The sequence below is a fragment of the Solea solea genome, chromosome 16, assembly GCF_958295425.1.
Source record: "Solea solea chromosome 16, fSolSol10.1, whole genome shotgun sequence".
Taxonomy (NCBI): Eukaryota; Metazoa; Chordata; class Actinopteri; order Pleuronectiformes; family Soleidae; genus Solea; species Solea solea.
The window spans coordinates 25,344,014-25,360,061 of NC_081149.1; the positions used below are offsets into that span (position 1 = coordinate 25,344,014).

A 16,048-nucleotide genomic window follows, 5' to 3' on the forward strand; every position below is an offset into this window, starting at 1 on the left:
AGTGACTCAGGGAAAACGACACCTAAGTTTTTATGTCACTTTTTTAAAAATGTGTTCTTTTTCAGAACTTTTCATGAAAATAAAATAATAAATGGAAAATAAAAAAGTGATATTTCACATTAATATATGTTTATGGGTTATTAAATGTCACGTTAAACTCTGTTGAAACACTTGTTTATGTTTTTAATATAATTTATTTAATTGTGTCACGTGACGTCATTGACCGACAGGAAGTGACGTTTCTCATTCCTCTAAAGCAGCACTTCTCAAATAGTGGGGCGAGGTGAGGTGTCAGGGGGGCGTGAGAGGCAGGGCAGGAATACTCATACAGTGGTTTATACAGATAGATAAATAAATAAATAAAAGTATTTCAATTCGGGGGGGCGTGACAGAAAATAATAGAGAACCACTGCTCTAAAGTAAAAAAGTTATTTTAAAATTCATTTGTCATAAATGTTTTCCTTTTTTTAATGTTTTGTTCATTTATTTCAGATGTTTGTAGTTTAAAAAAACAAAAACAAAAAAAACACTAATGACGCAGCTCTGCACCAGTCATATCGGTAAATGACGTCACTGCTGATCTACGGCCACGCCCACACTCCGGCTGTCTTCGTCTCCTTCCTGATTCCAGCATTTCCATCACCGAGCTTCAGGACCCGCTCACTCCGCTGCTGACTGTCCCTGTGCCGGAGGTAAGAGCGCGCGGCGGCCGCTGTCAAATCGACTACTTTCACTCTTATTTACTCGAGAAAGAAAACGCTTTTAGTGATTTTCGAATCACTTTAAAGAAATGTTTTAATCGGTATAATCGAGACGTACTGTTTGTTTGGTTGTTTGGTTGTTTGACAGTAGCTTAACTTAAATGTTCTGTCGTGTAATGTCGTGTTCTCAGAGGATTAATGAAGCTACGGAGTGTTAAATAAATCACGCCGAATTCAACACAAGTCCCTCCGAACTTGGAGTTTCACTTTGCCGAGTGTTTGTGTGACTTAACAGCGACAATGACTCTACATTTAGTGCATTTCTAAAGGAGATTTCGTGTTATTGATTTCCAGAAGTCTCCTCTACTGTAAGTATGTGTGCGTCATTTACCAGGCCTGCAGTGGAAAACCAGCCCCCCGCAACTGACGCACTTTGTACTGTTGATGAGGGGGAGGGGCTTAGAGAGGCATGACATCTACCTGTTTGATGACACAGGTCCAAGAACAGATTCTAGCAGAAGGCTCCGCCCATTTTTTTTGCAATCATTTTGTGGAAAGCTTTTATTTTGGTGAATGTAATTGTGTTGGTTAACTGCCACAGTAGGTGGCGCTCTACTGCACACCGTTGTTCTGTCCTACTTTCAAACACGCACGAGGTTTCCTCTCTGCAGCGTTTTGTAACAACCATGTCGAAGAAGGCAGGAAACCGTGGGCCGGAGTACGAGGGGCCGGTGGAGGCGTCAATCATCCGGATCCCGCCTCATCACTACATCCATGTTCTGGACCAGAACACCAACATTGCCCGGGTGGAGATCGGACCGCTGACCTACATCCGCCAGGACAACGAGAGGTCAGTGAAAGGAAACAGACTTTTATTTTGAAAACTGCAAGGTCGTATTTTAGCATCGACGACAGGAAACAGACTTTTATTTTGAAAACTGCAGGGTCGTATTTTAGCATCGACGACAGGAAACAGACTTTTATTTTGAAAACTGCAGGGTCTTATTTTACCATCGACGACAGGAAACAGACTTTTATTTTGAAAACTGCAGGGTCGTATTTTAGCATCGACGACAGGAAACAGACTTTTATTTTGAAAACTGCAGGGTCTTATTTTAGCATCGACGACAGGAAACAGACTTTTATTTTGAAAACTGCAGGGTCGTATTTTAGCATTAACGACTGGAAACAGACTTTTACTTCTGCAACCTTCTGACTTCCTGTCAGAGACTCCTCCTCTGTTACTAAGACAGGTCATGTGACGTGTGTTGTCAGGTGTGTCTGTGTAGACACAGTTCACTCTTTTGTATTTTAGCCATGTTTGTTCAGTGACCATCAATCACACACACACACACATACATAGATACACACGCACTCACACACACACACTCACACATGCACACACGATATCACACTATCTCACACAAACGCACACAACACAGACTCACACTCACTCAGAATCACACACACACACAGCTCTAGTCACAAGGGGGCGCTGCATGTTTCCAGGATCTTGTGATTTATAATGATCAGATTTTTAATTCTTTTCATTCTTTACATGTGAAAATAGAATTCTCTTCTCACCTGTGCGGATGATCATGGTCCCGCCCCGTCACTACTGTGTGGTCCTGAACCCCGTCTCCCGCGACGACAACTCTCAAGTCCTCTTTGACCAGTCAGGTCAGGCTAAACTCCGCCACGCTGACCTGGAGATCCGTCTGACCCAGGAACCGTTCCCTCTGTACCCTGGAGAGGAGATCCAGAAGGTAAGCAACATCACATTTAACATTTAAGAAGCTGAAAAATGACCGAAAGTAGAAAATATTCACATTCCTACGTCAGTTTAAGTTTTTACGATACCTACGTCACACGCCACGTCTTTATCTCACTGTGAGACAAGACTTTTACAACAGGAAACTGAAGCTTGTAAACCACTCACTCTCCCAAACCAAACCTCATAGACAAAATCAGTGATTTTAGCTGCGGGGACACAGGAGCTGCTGGTCCTCTGCTGCCTCGTGTGGTCACTTTGTGTCACTGAGGTCAATCTGACGGGAGAGTGAGCTCATGGAAAACAAGTTGAGTAGAACTAGAACTGTGTAATGAAAAAGAGCCGTAACTCTGTGGTACGTGTGTGAGAAAACTGTAGGTGGCGCTGTGTCTGACCTACAGCGTTTGTGTCTTCAGGATGTGACGGCGCTGCAGATCGTGTATCCGGACACGGCGCTGCGTCTGCAGGCTCTGCTGGACTTTGAGGAGGAGGGCGGCGACAAAAGAGTGGCTGGAGATGAGTGGCTGTTTGAAGGACCCGGTACTTTTTTATTTAACTTTCTGATTCTTTGTCTCCTAAAGTCTTTGAACTCGGCTCATGTTCAGGTTCATGTGATCAAAGATGATTCATGTCACATAGAGAAGACGTTTACGTGTGCTGCTGTTATGCAGAGAGAACGCAGTGCATGATGGGTAACCTACTCACTTCTGTCAGGGACCTACATCCCCAGGAAAGAGGTGGCCGTGCTGGAGACCATCAAGGCCACGGTGATCCGAGAGAACCAGGCCATCAGACTGAGAGCTCGCAAAGAGGGCGTGGACAGAGGCGGAGTCCGCAGAGTCACAGGTAGACAACAACAACCACTGACCCATGATTAAGCCCAGCCCGAAAACACAATGACTTTGTTTTTTTTGTGGAAAAATTTGAAAGAAAATCACGACACGATCACGATATTTAAGTTGAGATACAATATTATCCCGATATATTATCTCGATATTTAAGTTACGATACAATATTATCACGATATTTAAGTCACGATACAATATTATCACGATATTTAAGTCACAATACGATCACAATATTTAAGTCAAGATACGATATTATGATATTTAACTCACAATACGATATTATCACGATATTTAAGTCATGATACGATATTTCACGATATTTATTTCTTGATACGATATTATTGCGATATTTAAGTCATGATACGATATTTCACGATATTTATGTCTTGATACGATATTATTGCGATATTTAAGTCATGATATGATATTATCACAATATTTAACTCAAGGTACAATATTATAACAATATTTAAGTCACAATACGCTACTGATATTTAAGTCACGATACAATATCACGATATTTAAGTCAAAGTATGATATTATCACGATATTTCAGTCACGGTACGATATTATCACAATATTTAAGTCACTGTACGATATTATCACGATATTTTGGTCACGGTTCTATATTATCACGATATTTAAGTCATGATACGATATTGCTAAACTGGACTGAAACGTCGATTGATATTTCTTTGTAACATCATGACCTTTACCCTCAGTAAAATGACTTGTGGTTAATGAATGACTTGCTGTTCAGGTGAGGAGTGGCTCGTCAGTAAAGTCGGAGCGTATCTACCCGGAGCTCATGAAGAGGTCATCGATATCGTTAACGCTTTCATCCTGACTGACAAGGTGAGTGCACTGTGGGTGTGGTCTCCTTACTTAGTCACATGACTCTGATTCTCAGTCTTTAAGAAAAAAAGTTATTTCACTGAATTTTAGAAAAGTTTTTAAAGTCACAGATATTTTTATGATGATGTTTTTGTAGCTTTTTAACTTAACTTTTTCTTACGTTATATTTTGTATTAAATCGCTAACTTCAGCGCGTGTCTTGTTAAATTAGCATATATTGTAACTTTTTTAACGTTAGTGACATCTTTATTTTTGGCAATACACAGACATTTCTTTCCTTTACTTTCTTCATTAACGTTAAGTCATTTTTACGTCGTAGAAAGCGCTCCACGTTCGCGCTCTGCGACCTTTCAAGGACACCGGCGGCCGCGACCGGCGCACGGGGGAGGAGTGGCTGGTCACCATGGCCGACAGGGAGGCTCACATCCCGTCGGTGTCGGAGGAGGTGGTGGGTGTGGTGGACGTGACCACGCTGAGCAGCAGACATTACTGCGTGATCCTGGACCCAGTGGGACCGGACGGGAAACCTCAGCTGGGTCAGAAACGGGTGGTGAAGGTGAGCGGGCGTCCGTTTGTCTGTCAGTGGGTGTCGAGTTTTCTGAGCCACAAACGTTCTCTTGGACCTGATTAGATTTAGTGGTCAGAGGTCGAAGTTCAGAGATCGCTGTGACCTCACAACGAGACAATGGCTGTTTCTCAATATCCATACTTGTGCGTACTCCTGTATTTGTGAAAACGTCATCAAATATTTTTGAATTTGAAAATAATAACAATATATATGCATTTATTAAAGGTATATGTTCATTTATCAACACTGTAGGTGGCGGTAATGAGGCTTAAGCACTTGGCACCACCCATCATTCAAACAGTAGAACAAGGAAGTACGCTGCTGTTCCAATAGAAGAATCATACTTGTGTACTCCCGTATGATTCTGGAGATGTACTCCAGGGGGGTATTCCAGAAAGCGGGTTATGTGAGAACTCTGAGTTTGTTAACCCTGAGATGAGGGAAACTCTGAGTTATCCGTTCCAGAAAGAGAGGTAACTTAAACTCTGGGTCTGTTACTGCAGTAACTTACTCTGTGAACATAACCTGCTCGCTGGCAGGTTTACTATAAGAAACCCAGAGTTTCTACCTGTCTCCTCCCACACGAAGAAAGCAGTTAGACATGGATTGCCCATTCATTAGAAATCCAATCGTCATCGAAGCCGTATTGATTAGAAATGCATTACGTCGTGAGAGAATCTTCTGACCCAGATTAGACGTTTTGATTAAAAATAAAAGACAAATTCACATGTGATTTGGTTCTTCTTTATTCCCTAAAAGTACAAAAGCAACAGTCAGGATTTGTAATATAGTTCCAACTATTAACATATTTCACATATTCACCTGTTTCTCCATGACAATGCACCCACCTCAACTGGCGTTCAAGTAATAGAATTTACAAGTCTGTTTTTCTGATTTGCTGGTCCAGGTACACCATTTCTTTCTCGGTTTTTTGAATGGTTTTCATTAGGTGCACCCTGTACAACTCTTTAACGGCAACTCGGAAACATATGGACGTTTAATTTAATTCCTGCAGTTCTACATACAGATTTAACATGGTATTAACCGAAAATCTCACTGTGTCAAGCTGTGCTCTCGAAGTTGATGGACCCTCCTCTTGGTGATGCCCAGCCATGTTCTGTTGAAGGACAAGAATGTGCTAGTTTGTCCATTATCTATGCTCATCACTTCAGTGTACATGTCAAACTCCAAATTCCACTCAAGAATGTAAATGAATATGAATGGGTAGAGCAGTGCCAGTAGCTATACATAATATTAAGACACACTTCAGTAGGCCCCTCCGGATCTCTCCCTGTGGCAGCAGACAGCGTCTCCTCCTCCTCCATATATATATATATATATATATATAAATATATATAAGTTTTATTTTTTTAAGTGTATACTTGCATCTGATGTAGGCACTTGTGTCCTGGGGGGTGCCTCCCCCGGGGATGCCTTCAGCCACAGGGCGACCCCTGTATTGGCTGAGAGCCAGCTCCTCAGCCTCTGTCAGAGGTGGTGGAGGTGGCCCTCCACCCGTTTTTCGGGCCTCTGCCTTCTTTCTGTTGGCTGAGCAGAACTCAATGTTTGCAATCTGAATTAATATTTACGTTACGTTTAATAGCCTTAGTCAATTAAAAATAAAAAAATAAATCAAAGTGAGGTGCAATCATAGCCTAGCAAAATATGCCTCTCTTTTTTGAATGATGTTTTTATGTTTCATTTTGAGCTGCTTCCAAGTCCTCCTTTCTCCTGTTGGATTGCACCTAAATGAAAAACTCAGATTTCATTCCTACTTATATTCATAACTATAGGCTATGCTACGATCTTACGGTTAAATGTTACGTCAATGGAATAGTACATTCAAACTTACGCGTTGACTCGGGCAGCAATTTTCTCCCATGCGTCTCTCTCTCCTTCGCTGCTGCAGCTGTGTTGCCTTTGCGGCGAAATATGTGCTCATATTCTCCGTAGCCCAGCAAAAGGATCTCCAACTCCTTCGCACTGAAATAAGTTGATCTTTTTTTTTTTCTCGGTTGTCATGGTGACTCGTGGTATCGGGGTTCCATTGATGATGGCTTTTTATAGTGGTTGTGCACGCGCGTACCTCGAGGTTAACATACTCAGAGTTGATTGAACTAACTCAGATCAGCTGTTCTGGAACCGGATATTCAGAGTTTCCCGACTCTGAGTAAGTCAACTCAGAGTTCAGGGATAGACTCAGAGTTTGTTGAACCTGCTCTCTGGAATACCCCCCTGGCGTACATCCTTGCATATTTGAGTTTTGAGAAAGGGTCAATTTCTCTTTAGTTATAATATTAAATTAGCTTCATGCTAAATACAACATTGAGTTAGCTTCATGCTAACAACACAACATTGAGTTAGCCTCGTGCTAACAACACAGTATTGAGTTAGCATCATGCTATCAACACAACATTGAGTTAGCCTCATGCTAACAACAAAGCATTGAGTTAGCCTTGTGCTAACAACACAGTATTGAGTTAGCATCATGCTAACAACATAGCATTGAGTTAGCGTCATGCTAACAACTCTCTCTTTCTCTGTCTCCAGGGCGAGCGCTCGTTCTTCCTTCAGCCCGGCGAGGATCTTGAAAATGGAATCCAGGACGTGTACGTGCTGTCAGAGGAGGAGGGGCTTGTGCTGAGAGCGGTGGAGGCTTTTAACGACACGCAGGAGGTGGGGACACTCGTCACCTGTTACCTTCTGGAACTCTTTCACAGAAATAAACTCAAAGTCACTCACATAGCGATGGAAACACCATGGTTCATAGAATCCTGTGAAGTCAAATTTAAAAATCCATGCCATAAAATTGTGATGAGTTATTGGGTATAAGTCAACATGTAAGTGAATGTGTAAAATGTGGTTTTCATAGTATAACAAAGCTTTTCCAAGGCCGTACAACCACCAGTGTGCCAGCAGGCGTCGCCCACGAGCTCAATGAACGAAGCAATTTTCACTACAGTCGTCAAAGTGTCTTGACTCAGCCTCGTGTGATGTCACTGCTCAACTCCTCCCTCTAACTCGACTGACCTGATTTTCACCGCTTTCTTCTTCTTCTTCTTCTTTCCTGTGCATCAAACCTCGCCATCCTCGTCCTCCGCTAACACCAATCCTCCTCATTTTTCACACCTTTGTTTTCATCACTCTCAGCTCTGCCCTCCCCTTTCTCCTCTGACTCCTCCTCCGCTCCAGTGCATCGCCATGTTAACCCTTCTCTCCGTCGCCCTTGTCTCTCTCCGCCGGTCTCTCTGCCAGCTCGAGGAGGAGGAGTCAGAGGAGGCGGAGCAGGAGCGAGCCAAGCGCTCCCGCAGGAGCGGCGTCCTCCGTCGCCCCGGAGACCGCTGGATGCTGCGGGGGCCCATCGAGTACGTCCCCCCCGCCACTGTGGAGGTGATGCTGAAACGCACCGCCATCCCACTGGACGAGAACGAGGGAATCTACGTCAGGGACATCAAAACTGGAAAGGTACGAGTTAGCGCCCCCTGCTGCTAACAGCCAGCCTGAGGCTGATAAAGACATGATCATGTTCTTTGTTGGCCTTTGACCTCTCGTGATCACGTGACTGAGCGTCACTGTGTGACCTGTGGTCGTCCTCAGGTGCGCGCGGTGATCGGTCACACCTACATGCTGACTCACGACGAGGAGCTGTGGCAGAAGGAGCTTCCATCTAACGTGGAGGCGTTGCTCGCGTCCCCTATGGATCCGCTCGCCAACCGCTCGGACCGCACCGTCATTTCCACCAGCAGGGGGCATCGGGACAAGACCCGGGTCGTCTCCTACAGGGTCCCCCACAATGCTGCCGTCCAGGTGTACGACTACAGGGAGAAGAAAGCCAGGTGAGACGGACTTCCTGTCCTGATGACGGGGGGGGTGGACAGAGCAATGATGCGGTCTTGTCCACAGGGTGGTGTTTGGGCCCGAGATGGTGATGCTGGGACCGGACGAGCAGTTCACCATGCTGTCGCTGTCCGGAGACAAACCCAAGAGAGCCAACGTCATCAAGGCCGTGTGTCTGCTGCTGGGCCCGGACTTCTGCACGGACATCATCACCATAGAGACGGCTGACCACGCCCGCCTGCAGCTGCAGCTGTCCTACAACTGGTAACCAAGTCAACACCTCACGTACTGACTAGTCACTAAGTTAACTCTAACCTTAACTAACTAAACATTTATGCAATGTAAAACTAACTGTTAGTGAGTTATTAACCATTTACTCAAAAGAACCTGGTAGAACCAGGCTCAAAGTGGGCGGGGCCTAATCCTAACAGGAGATTTTGAGACAGCTTTGCACAAGCTCCTCCCCCTTCCGATGTCCCCTCCCCCTTCCAAACACCATCTCACAGTCAAAAACTGAGTAAATGTTTGGCGTGTGAGCGTCGGGAGGCTTTCGGCAGCTCCCACATTTACATCCCAGGGTGTAAATGTTTGGCGTGTGAGCGTCGGGAGGCTTTCGGCAGCTCCCACATTTACATCCCAGGGTGTAAATGTTTGGCGTGTGAGCGTCGGGAGGCTTTCGGCAGCTCCCACATTTACATCCCAGGGAGTAAATGTTTGGCGTGTGAGCGTCGGGAGGCTTTCGGCAGCTCCCACATTTACATCACAGAGAGTAAATGTTTTGGCGTGTGAGCGTCGGGAGGCTTTCGGCAGCTCCCACATTTACATCACAGAGAGTAAATGTTTGGCGTGTGAGCGTCGGGAGGCTTTCGGCAGCTCCCACATTTACATCCCAGGGAGTAAATGTTTGGCGTGTGAGCGTCGGGAGGCTTTCGGCAGCTCCCACATTTACATCCCAGGGAGTAAATGTTTGGCGTGTGAGCGTCGGGAGGCTTTCGGCAGCTCCCACATTTACATCACAGAGAGTAAATGTTTGGCGTGTGAGCGTCAGGAGGCTTTCGGCAGCTCCCACATTTACATCACAGAGAGTAAATGTTTTGGCGTGTGAGCGTCAGGAGGCTTTCGGCAGCTCCCACATTTACATCACAGAGAGTAAATGTTTTGGCGTGTGAGCGTCAGGAGGCTTTCGGCAGCTCCCACATTTACATCAAAGAGAGTAAATGTTTTGGCGTGTGAGCGTCAGGATTCCATGTTGCTGTGAGTTTTTCTTGACTTTTCCCAGTAGGTGATATCATTTTCGTTTTTGTTTGGTGATCATTTGGTTGGGCCAGATATTTTGGGGGATGTTTTGAGGCAGGGGAGGGTTGGTGGTGGTCAGCCTCCGGACCAGCTGGCTGAAGCCACTCCTCTCTATGTTGCTCTCTTGGCTTTGTAAGGCTTGGTGGTGGTATGAGGCGGGGTCACTAGTTTGGAGGTCTTTATAGAATGAGATGGCTCTTTTCTGGATGTCAATAAGGAGCGGGAACTGGTCCAGTTCAGCTCTGCATGCATTATTTGGTTATTTTCTCAGGACTCTAAGAATGTATTTGCAGAATTCAGTGTGGAAGGTTGTAATTAGATGTTTGTCCCAATTAGAAAAGTCTTGGTTTGTTAATGGACCCCATATTTCACTACCATATAATGCAATTGGTTGGATTACTGTTTTTACATTACATTACATTACATTTTGAGCCAGATTGGGATTGGAATATTAATTTTAGTGGATTTTCATATTGCATAAAAAGCCTGTCTTGCTTTTTCTCTCAACTGGATTATTGCAGCATTGAGGTTCCCTGTAGACGTCATTTCTAATCCTGTGTGTGTGTGTGTGTGTTCTCAGCGTGAACTGGGGTCTGTTTCTCTCACTGTGAAACACCATGATGTTAGTTTTCTTCTTGTTGACAGATTTGTTGACGGTGGTCTTGGAGCTGTTGTCGTCCCTCTTCAGAGTTGGACAGCAGCGCTACAAGAGACATTTGATCTCTGTGTTGTTCAGGATGAGGCCTGGAGTTGACGACTCATCTAATGTTTTTGCTCATTGATTTATGTAGATGTTGAAAAGTCTACAAAACAGGAAAATATTTTTGATTTGTTTTGATTTAAATGTTCAGTGTGTGTGTGTAGAGTGTGGTTCTATGGTTGTGTATGAATCCAGTTTGACATCTTCCCCAGGTTGCTGCTGACACATATCCCTCTGTAGTTGTTAGGGTCTAATTTATCTCCATTTTTGAAGATGGCCGTAATTAGTCCCTGGCTCCAGATGTCGGGACAATGTCCCCCACTCAACACCATGTTGAATCATTTCAACAGTGCCGTGTGGAGTTGTTTGTGGATTTTGCTGCTTTCTTTAAGTTCGATAGTGTAGGCAGATGATCAAAGATTAGGTTTATCACCCTCACGGCGAGATTCATTCCTTCTTTGTCATGTAGAGGAATGTGTTTATCATTGAATGAACTCTGTTGTTGGTCCTGGTCTTGGCTGTTTTCAGTCCATCTATAGGGTTGTTCAGCATTATGTAGTTTGTTGTCCTCTTCTGTTGTGTAGAGTGTTTTAGGTACAGGGTGATTTTGTTGTGGTCTGATGGGGGGTCAGAGGACTGACTGTAACGTAGCCTACCATTAACTGTCTGTCTGTCTGTCTGTCTGTCTGTCTGTCTGTCTCTCAGGCACTTTGACATAAAGTCTCCGGTGTCGACCGCTGACGCCGCTGCTCTGTTCTCAGTCCCTGACTTTGTCGGTGACGCATGTAAAGCCATCGCCTCGCGGGTCAGAGGAGCCGTCGCCGGCGTGCAGTTTGACGATTTCCACAAGGTTTATGTTTCTGCGTGAAACAGACACACACACACACACAGACACACACACACACACACACACACACACAGACAAACAGACACACACACACACACCGACAGACAGACAGAGACACACACACACACACAGACAGACAACCTAACAAACAGACGCACACACACACACACACACACACACAGACAAACAGACACACACACACACACCGACAGACAGACAGACAGACAGACAGACAGACGTTTTCAGTGACGCTGCTCCTCACTCCTCACAGAACTCAAACCGCATCATCTGCTCGGCCGTGTTCGGCTTCGATGAGAAGCTGGCGGTTCGTCCGTGTCTTCGCTTCAGTCAGAACAACCTGGTGATCAGCAGCGTGGACATTCAGTCTGTGGAGCCGGTGGATCAGAGGACGAGAGACGCCCTGCAGAAGAGCGTCCAGCTCGCCATTGAGATCACCACCAACTCCCAGGAGGCCGCAGCACGGTCCGACACACACACACACACACACAGAGTTAACATTCCTATGATTTCTACGTCACATGATCACGTCTTGATCTCAGACGTTTCTAAAGCACTCACTCTCCCACACCAAAGTCCAGAGAGAATCAAAAACGTCCTAATGCTAGCTTGCTGCGCGTCGTATGCAGTTTAGCTCGTATAACTGCGATGTTTGTTGTGCGCAGACACGAGGCGGAGCGTTTGGAGCAGGAGTCGCGGGGGAAGCTGGAGAGACAGCGAATCACAGACCAGGCTGAGGCTGAGAAAGCGAGGAAGGAGCTGCTGGAGCTGGAGGCGCTCAGGTGAGAGAGACACCGATGACATCATCATCGTCATCGTCGTCCAATCAGCATGAACCCCTGAGACCGTGTGTGTGTGTGTGTGTGTGTGTAGTGCTGCAGTGGAGAGCACAGGAGCAGCGAAGGCTGAGGCTCAGTCTCGTGCAGAGGCGGCTCGTATCCAGGGGGAGGCAGCGGTCAACGAAGCCAAACTGAAGGCGGAGGCTCAGAAGATCGAGGCAGTACGTTTCGTTTTTGACTCTGTACCGCACTGTTTTTGACTCTTTACAGCACTGTTTTTGACCCTGTACCGCACTGTTTTTGACTCTTTACAGCACTGTTTTTGACTCTTTACAGCACTGTTTTTGACTCTTTACAGCACAGTTTTTGACTCTTTACAGCACTGTTTTTGACTCTTTACAGCACAGTTTTTGACTCTTTACAGCACTGTTTTTGACCCTGTACCGCACTGTTTTTGACTCTTTACAGCACTGTTTTTGACTCTTTACAGCACTGTTTTTGACTCTTTACAGCACTGTTTTTGACTCTGTACCGCACTGTTTTTGACTCTTTACTGCACTGTTTTTGACCCTGTACCGCACTGTTTTTGACTCTTTACAGCACTGTTTTTGACTCTTTACAGCACTGTTTTTGACTCTTTACAGCACAGTTTTTGACTCTTTACAGCACTGTTTTTGACTCTTTACAGCACAGTTTTTGACTCTTTACAGCACTGTTTTTGACCCTGTACCGCACTGTTTTTGACTCTTTACAGCACTGTTTTTGACTCTTTACAGCACTGTTTTTGACTCTTTACAGCACTGTTTTTGACTCTGTACCGCACTGTTTTTGACTCTTTACTGCACTGTTTTTGACTCTGTACCGCACTGTTTTTGACTCTTTACCGCACTGTTTTTGACTCTGTACCGCACTGTTTTTGACTCTTTACAGCACTGTTTTTGACTCTTTACCGCACTGTTTTTGACTCTGTACCGCACTGTTTTTGACTCTTTACAGCACTGTTTTTGACTCTGTACCGCAGTGTTTTTGACACTTTACGGCACTGTTTTTGACTCTTTACGGCACTGTTTTTGACGCTTTACCGCACTGTTTTTGACGCTTTACCGCACTGTTTTTGACCCTTTACGGCACTGTTTTGACGCTTTACGGCACTGTTTTTGACGCTTTACCGCACTGTTTTTGACGCTTTACAGCACTGTTTTTGACGCTTTACAGCACTGTTTTTGACGCTTTACAGCACTGTTCTTGCAATGTTTTTGAAGCTTTACTGCACAGCAGCATCTTTATACATTTTTCCGCTCATGACTGGACCGCCGTCATCTGTGTTTACGTGTGTAGGAGGCGGAGCTTCAGCGGCTGGCGAAGGCTCGTGAGCAGGAGCTGAGCTATAAGAAGGAGATGGACCGCATGGAGGTGGAGAAGCAGGAGCGGCTGGCTCAGATTGAGAGTAATCGCTTCAGTCAGCTGGTGGAGAGTCTGGGCAGTGACACACTGAAGGAGATGGCCAGAGCTGGACCTGAACTCCAGGTACCAACTCACTTCAAAATAATTTATTTACACTCTGTTACCTGAGGAAGGGTCAGCACATCTAATGAAAGTTCCTTTAGTGCAGAATATGTAAATATGTAGCGCCTCCTTCAGGGTCAGTAGAAAACAAACCAACAATTGAATGAACAACAAAGTCAGAACTTTCTTTGACATCATCAGTTCAAGATGGCTGCCCCCTACTGGAGAAAAAAAATTAACAAACGTAAAAGAATGTCAAAATAATGAAAGTAAGCTACAGTGATTAATCTCCACTTTCAAACGCCCCCTACAGGTGAAGATGCTCCAGGCTCTGGGTCTGAAGTCCACCCTCATCACTGACGGATCTTCACCCATCAACCTCTTCACCACAGCTAACGGCCTGCTGGGGGCGCTGCCAGGCCAGAACCAGTGAGCACGAGGAGCCACGTGTCCACAAGTAAACATCTGCAGATGTAAACACATCTTCGAAAACTTTGTGACATTTGTTTACTCATATAATCGTGCACTTTCTGCCTTAACCTGACAAATACTTATGTGCTTTATGTCGAAGCTTCTGTTTGTTTTGACGAAGATGAAGTAACAAAAAAAATCTTTGAAGGAAATAAAGTTTTGTCCGACGAGATGATTCTTGTTATTGTTGATTATTTCCTGATCTGTCTTGGTTCATGAAGATATTTAATAAATGTAATTATGACGGTTTATGATTTATGAAAATGGTCAGAATTCACAACAGAATTTGAGACTTTTTTTTTCTGAATTTACAAGATTTAAATTTTCTGTCCCGTCATATTCACATTTTTTAACTAACTTCATAAACTAAGACTTTGAATTACCAGATTATTTTTTACCAGATTTTTTTTATGGAAGCCCGTTTCCACAAGTAAAAAAAGTACAAGAGTAAAATATGTCGTCCAAATTTTGACAAAAGTCATAGTATAGTATGTCGTCCAAAATTGGTCAAAAAAGTTATAGTATAGTATGTCGTCCAAAATTGGTCAAAAAAGTCATAGTATAGTATGTCGTCCAAAATCACACAAAAAAGTCATAGTATAGTATGTCGTCCAAAATTGGTCAAAAAAGTCATAGTATAGTATGTCGTCCAAAATCACACAAAAAAAGTCATAGTATAGTATGTCGTCCAAAATTGGTCAAAAAAGTCATAGTATAGTATGTCGTCCAAAATCACTCAAAGAAGTCATAGTATAGTATGACGTCCAAAATTGGTCAAAAAAGTCATAGTATAGTATGTCGTCCAAAATCACTCAAAAAAGTCATAGTATAGTCTGTCGTCCAAAAACACACAAAAAAGTCATAGTATAGTATGTCGTCCAAAATCACACAAAAAAGTCATAGTATAGTATGTCGTCCAAAATTGGTCAAAAAAGTCATAGTATAGTATGTCGTCCAAAATCACACAAAAAAGTCATAGTATAGTATGTCGTCCAAAATCGGTCAAAAAAGTCATAGTATAGTATGTCGTCCAAAATTGGTCAAAAAAGTCATAGTATAGTATGTCGTCCAAAATCACACAAAAAAGTCATAGTATAGTATGTCGTCCAAAATCACACAAAAAAGTCATAGTATAGTATGTCATCCAAAAACACAAAAAAATCATAGTATAGTATGTCGTCCAAAATCACTCAAAAAAGTCATAGTATAGTCTGTCGTCCAAAAACACACAAAAAAGTCATAGTATAGTATGTCGTCCAAAATCACACAAAAAAGTCATAGTATAGTATGTCGTCCAAAATTGGTCAAAAAAGTCATAGTATAGTATGTCGTCCAAAATCACACAAAAAAGTCATAGTATAGTATGTCGTCCAAAATCACACAAAAAAGTCATAGTATAGTATGTCATCCAAAAACACAAAAAAATCATAGTATAGTATGTCGTCCAAAATCACTCAAAAGTCATAGTATAGTCTGTCGTCCAAAAACACACAAAAAAGTCATAGTATAGTATGTCGTCCAAAATCACACAAAAAAGTCATAGTATAGTATGTCGTCCAAAATCACTCAAAAAAGTCATAGTATAGTCTGTCGTCCAAAAACACACAAAAAAGTCATAGTATAGTATGTCGTCCAAAATCGGTCAAAAAAGTCATAGTATAGTATGTCGTCCAAAATTGGTCAAAAAAGTCATAGTATAGTATGTCGTCTAAAATCAGACAAAAAAGTCATAGTATAGTATGTCGTCCAAAATCACACAAAAAAGTCAAAGTATAGTATGTCGTCCAAAATCGGTCAAAAAATCATAGTATAGTATGTCGTCCAAAATTGGTCAAAAAAGTCATAGTATAG

At 43.6% G+C, this 16,048-nt stretch overlaps 1 protein-coding gene across 1 annotated transcript; it reads left to right on the top strand.

Moving 5' to 3' along the window:
• Nucleotides 1-573: 573 nt before the first annotated feature.
• mvp (major vault protein) lies at nucleotides 574-14,355 on the top strand. The gene is made up of 17 exons (XM_058654030.1): nucleotides 574-692; nucleotides 1,373-1,551; nucleotides 2,272-2,467; nucleotides 2,889-3,012; nucleotides 3,187-3,318; nucleotides 4,081-4,175; nucleotides 4,495-4,731; nucleotides 7,294-7,419; nucleotides 7,999-8,208; nucleotides 8,341-8,579; nucleotides 8,647-8,844; nucleotides 11,282-11,426; nucleotides 11,695-11,906; nucleotides 12,107-12,223; nucleotides 12,315-12,441; nucleotides 13,559-13,747; nucleotides 14,040-14,355. Exons 2-17 carry the CDS (start codon nucleotides 1,388-1,390, stop codon nucleotides 14,157-14,159), a joined length of 2,631 nt encoding a protein of 876 aa, XP_058510013.1. The 5' UTR covers nucleotides 574-692; nucleotides 1,373-1,387; the 3' UTR covers nucleotides 14,160-14,355.
• The last annotated feature ends 1,693 nt before the right edge of the window (nucleotides 14,356-16,048 follow it).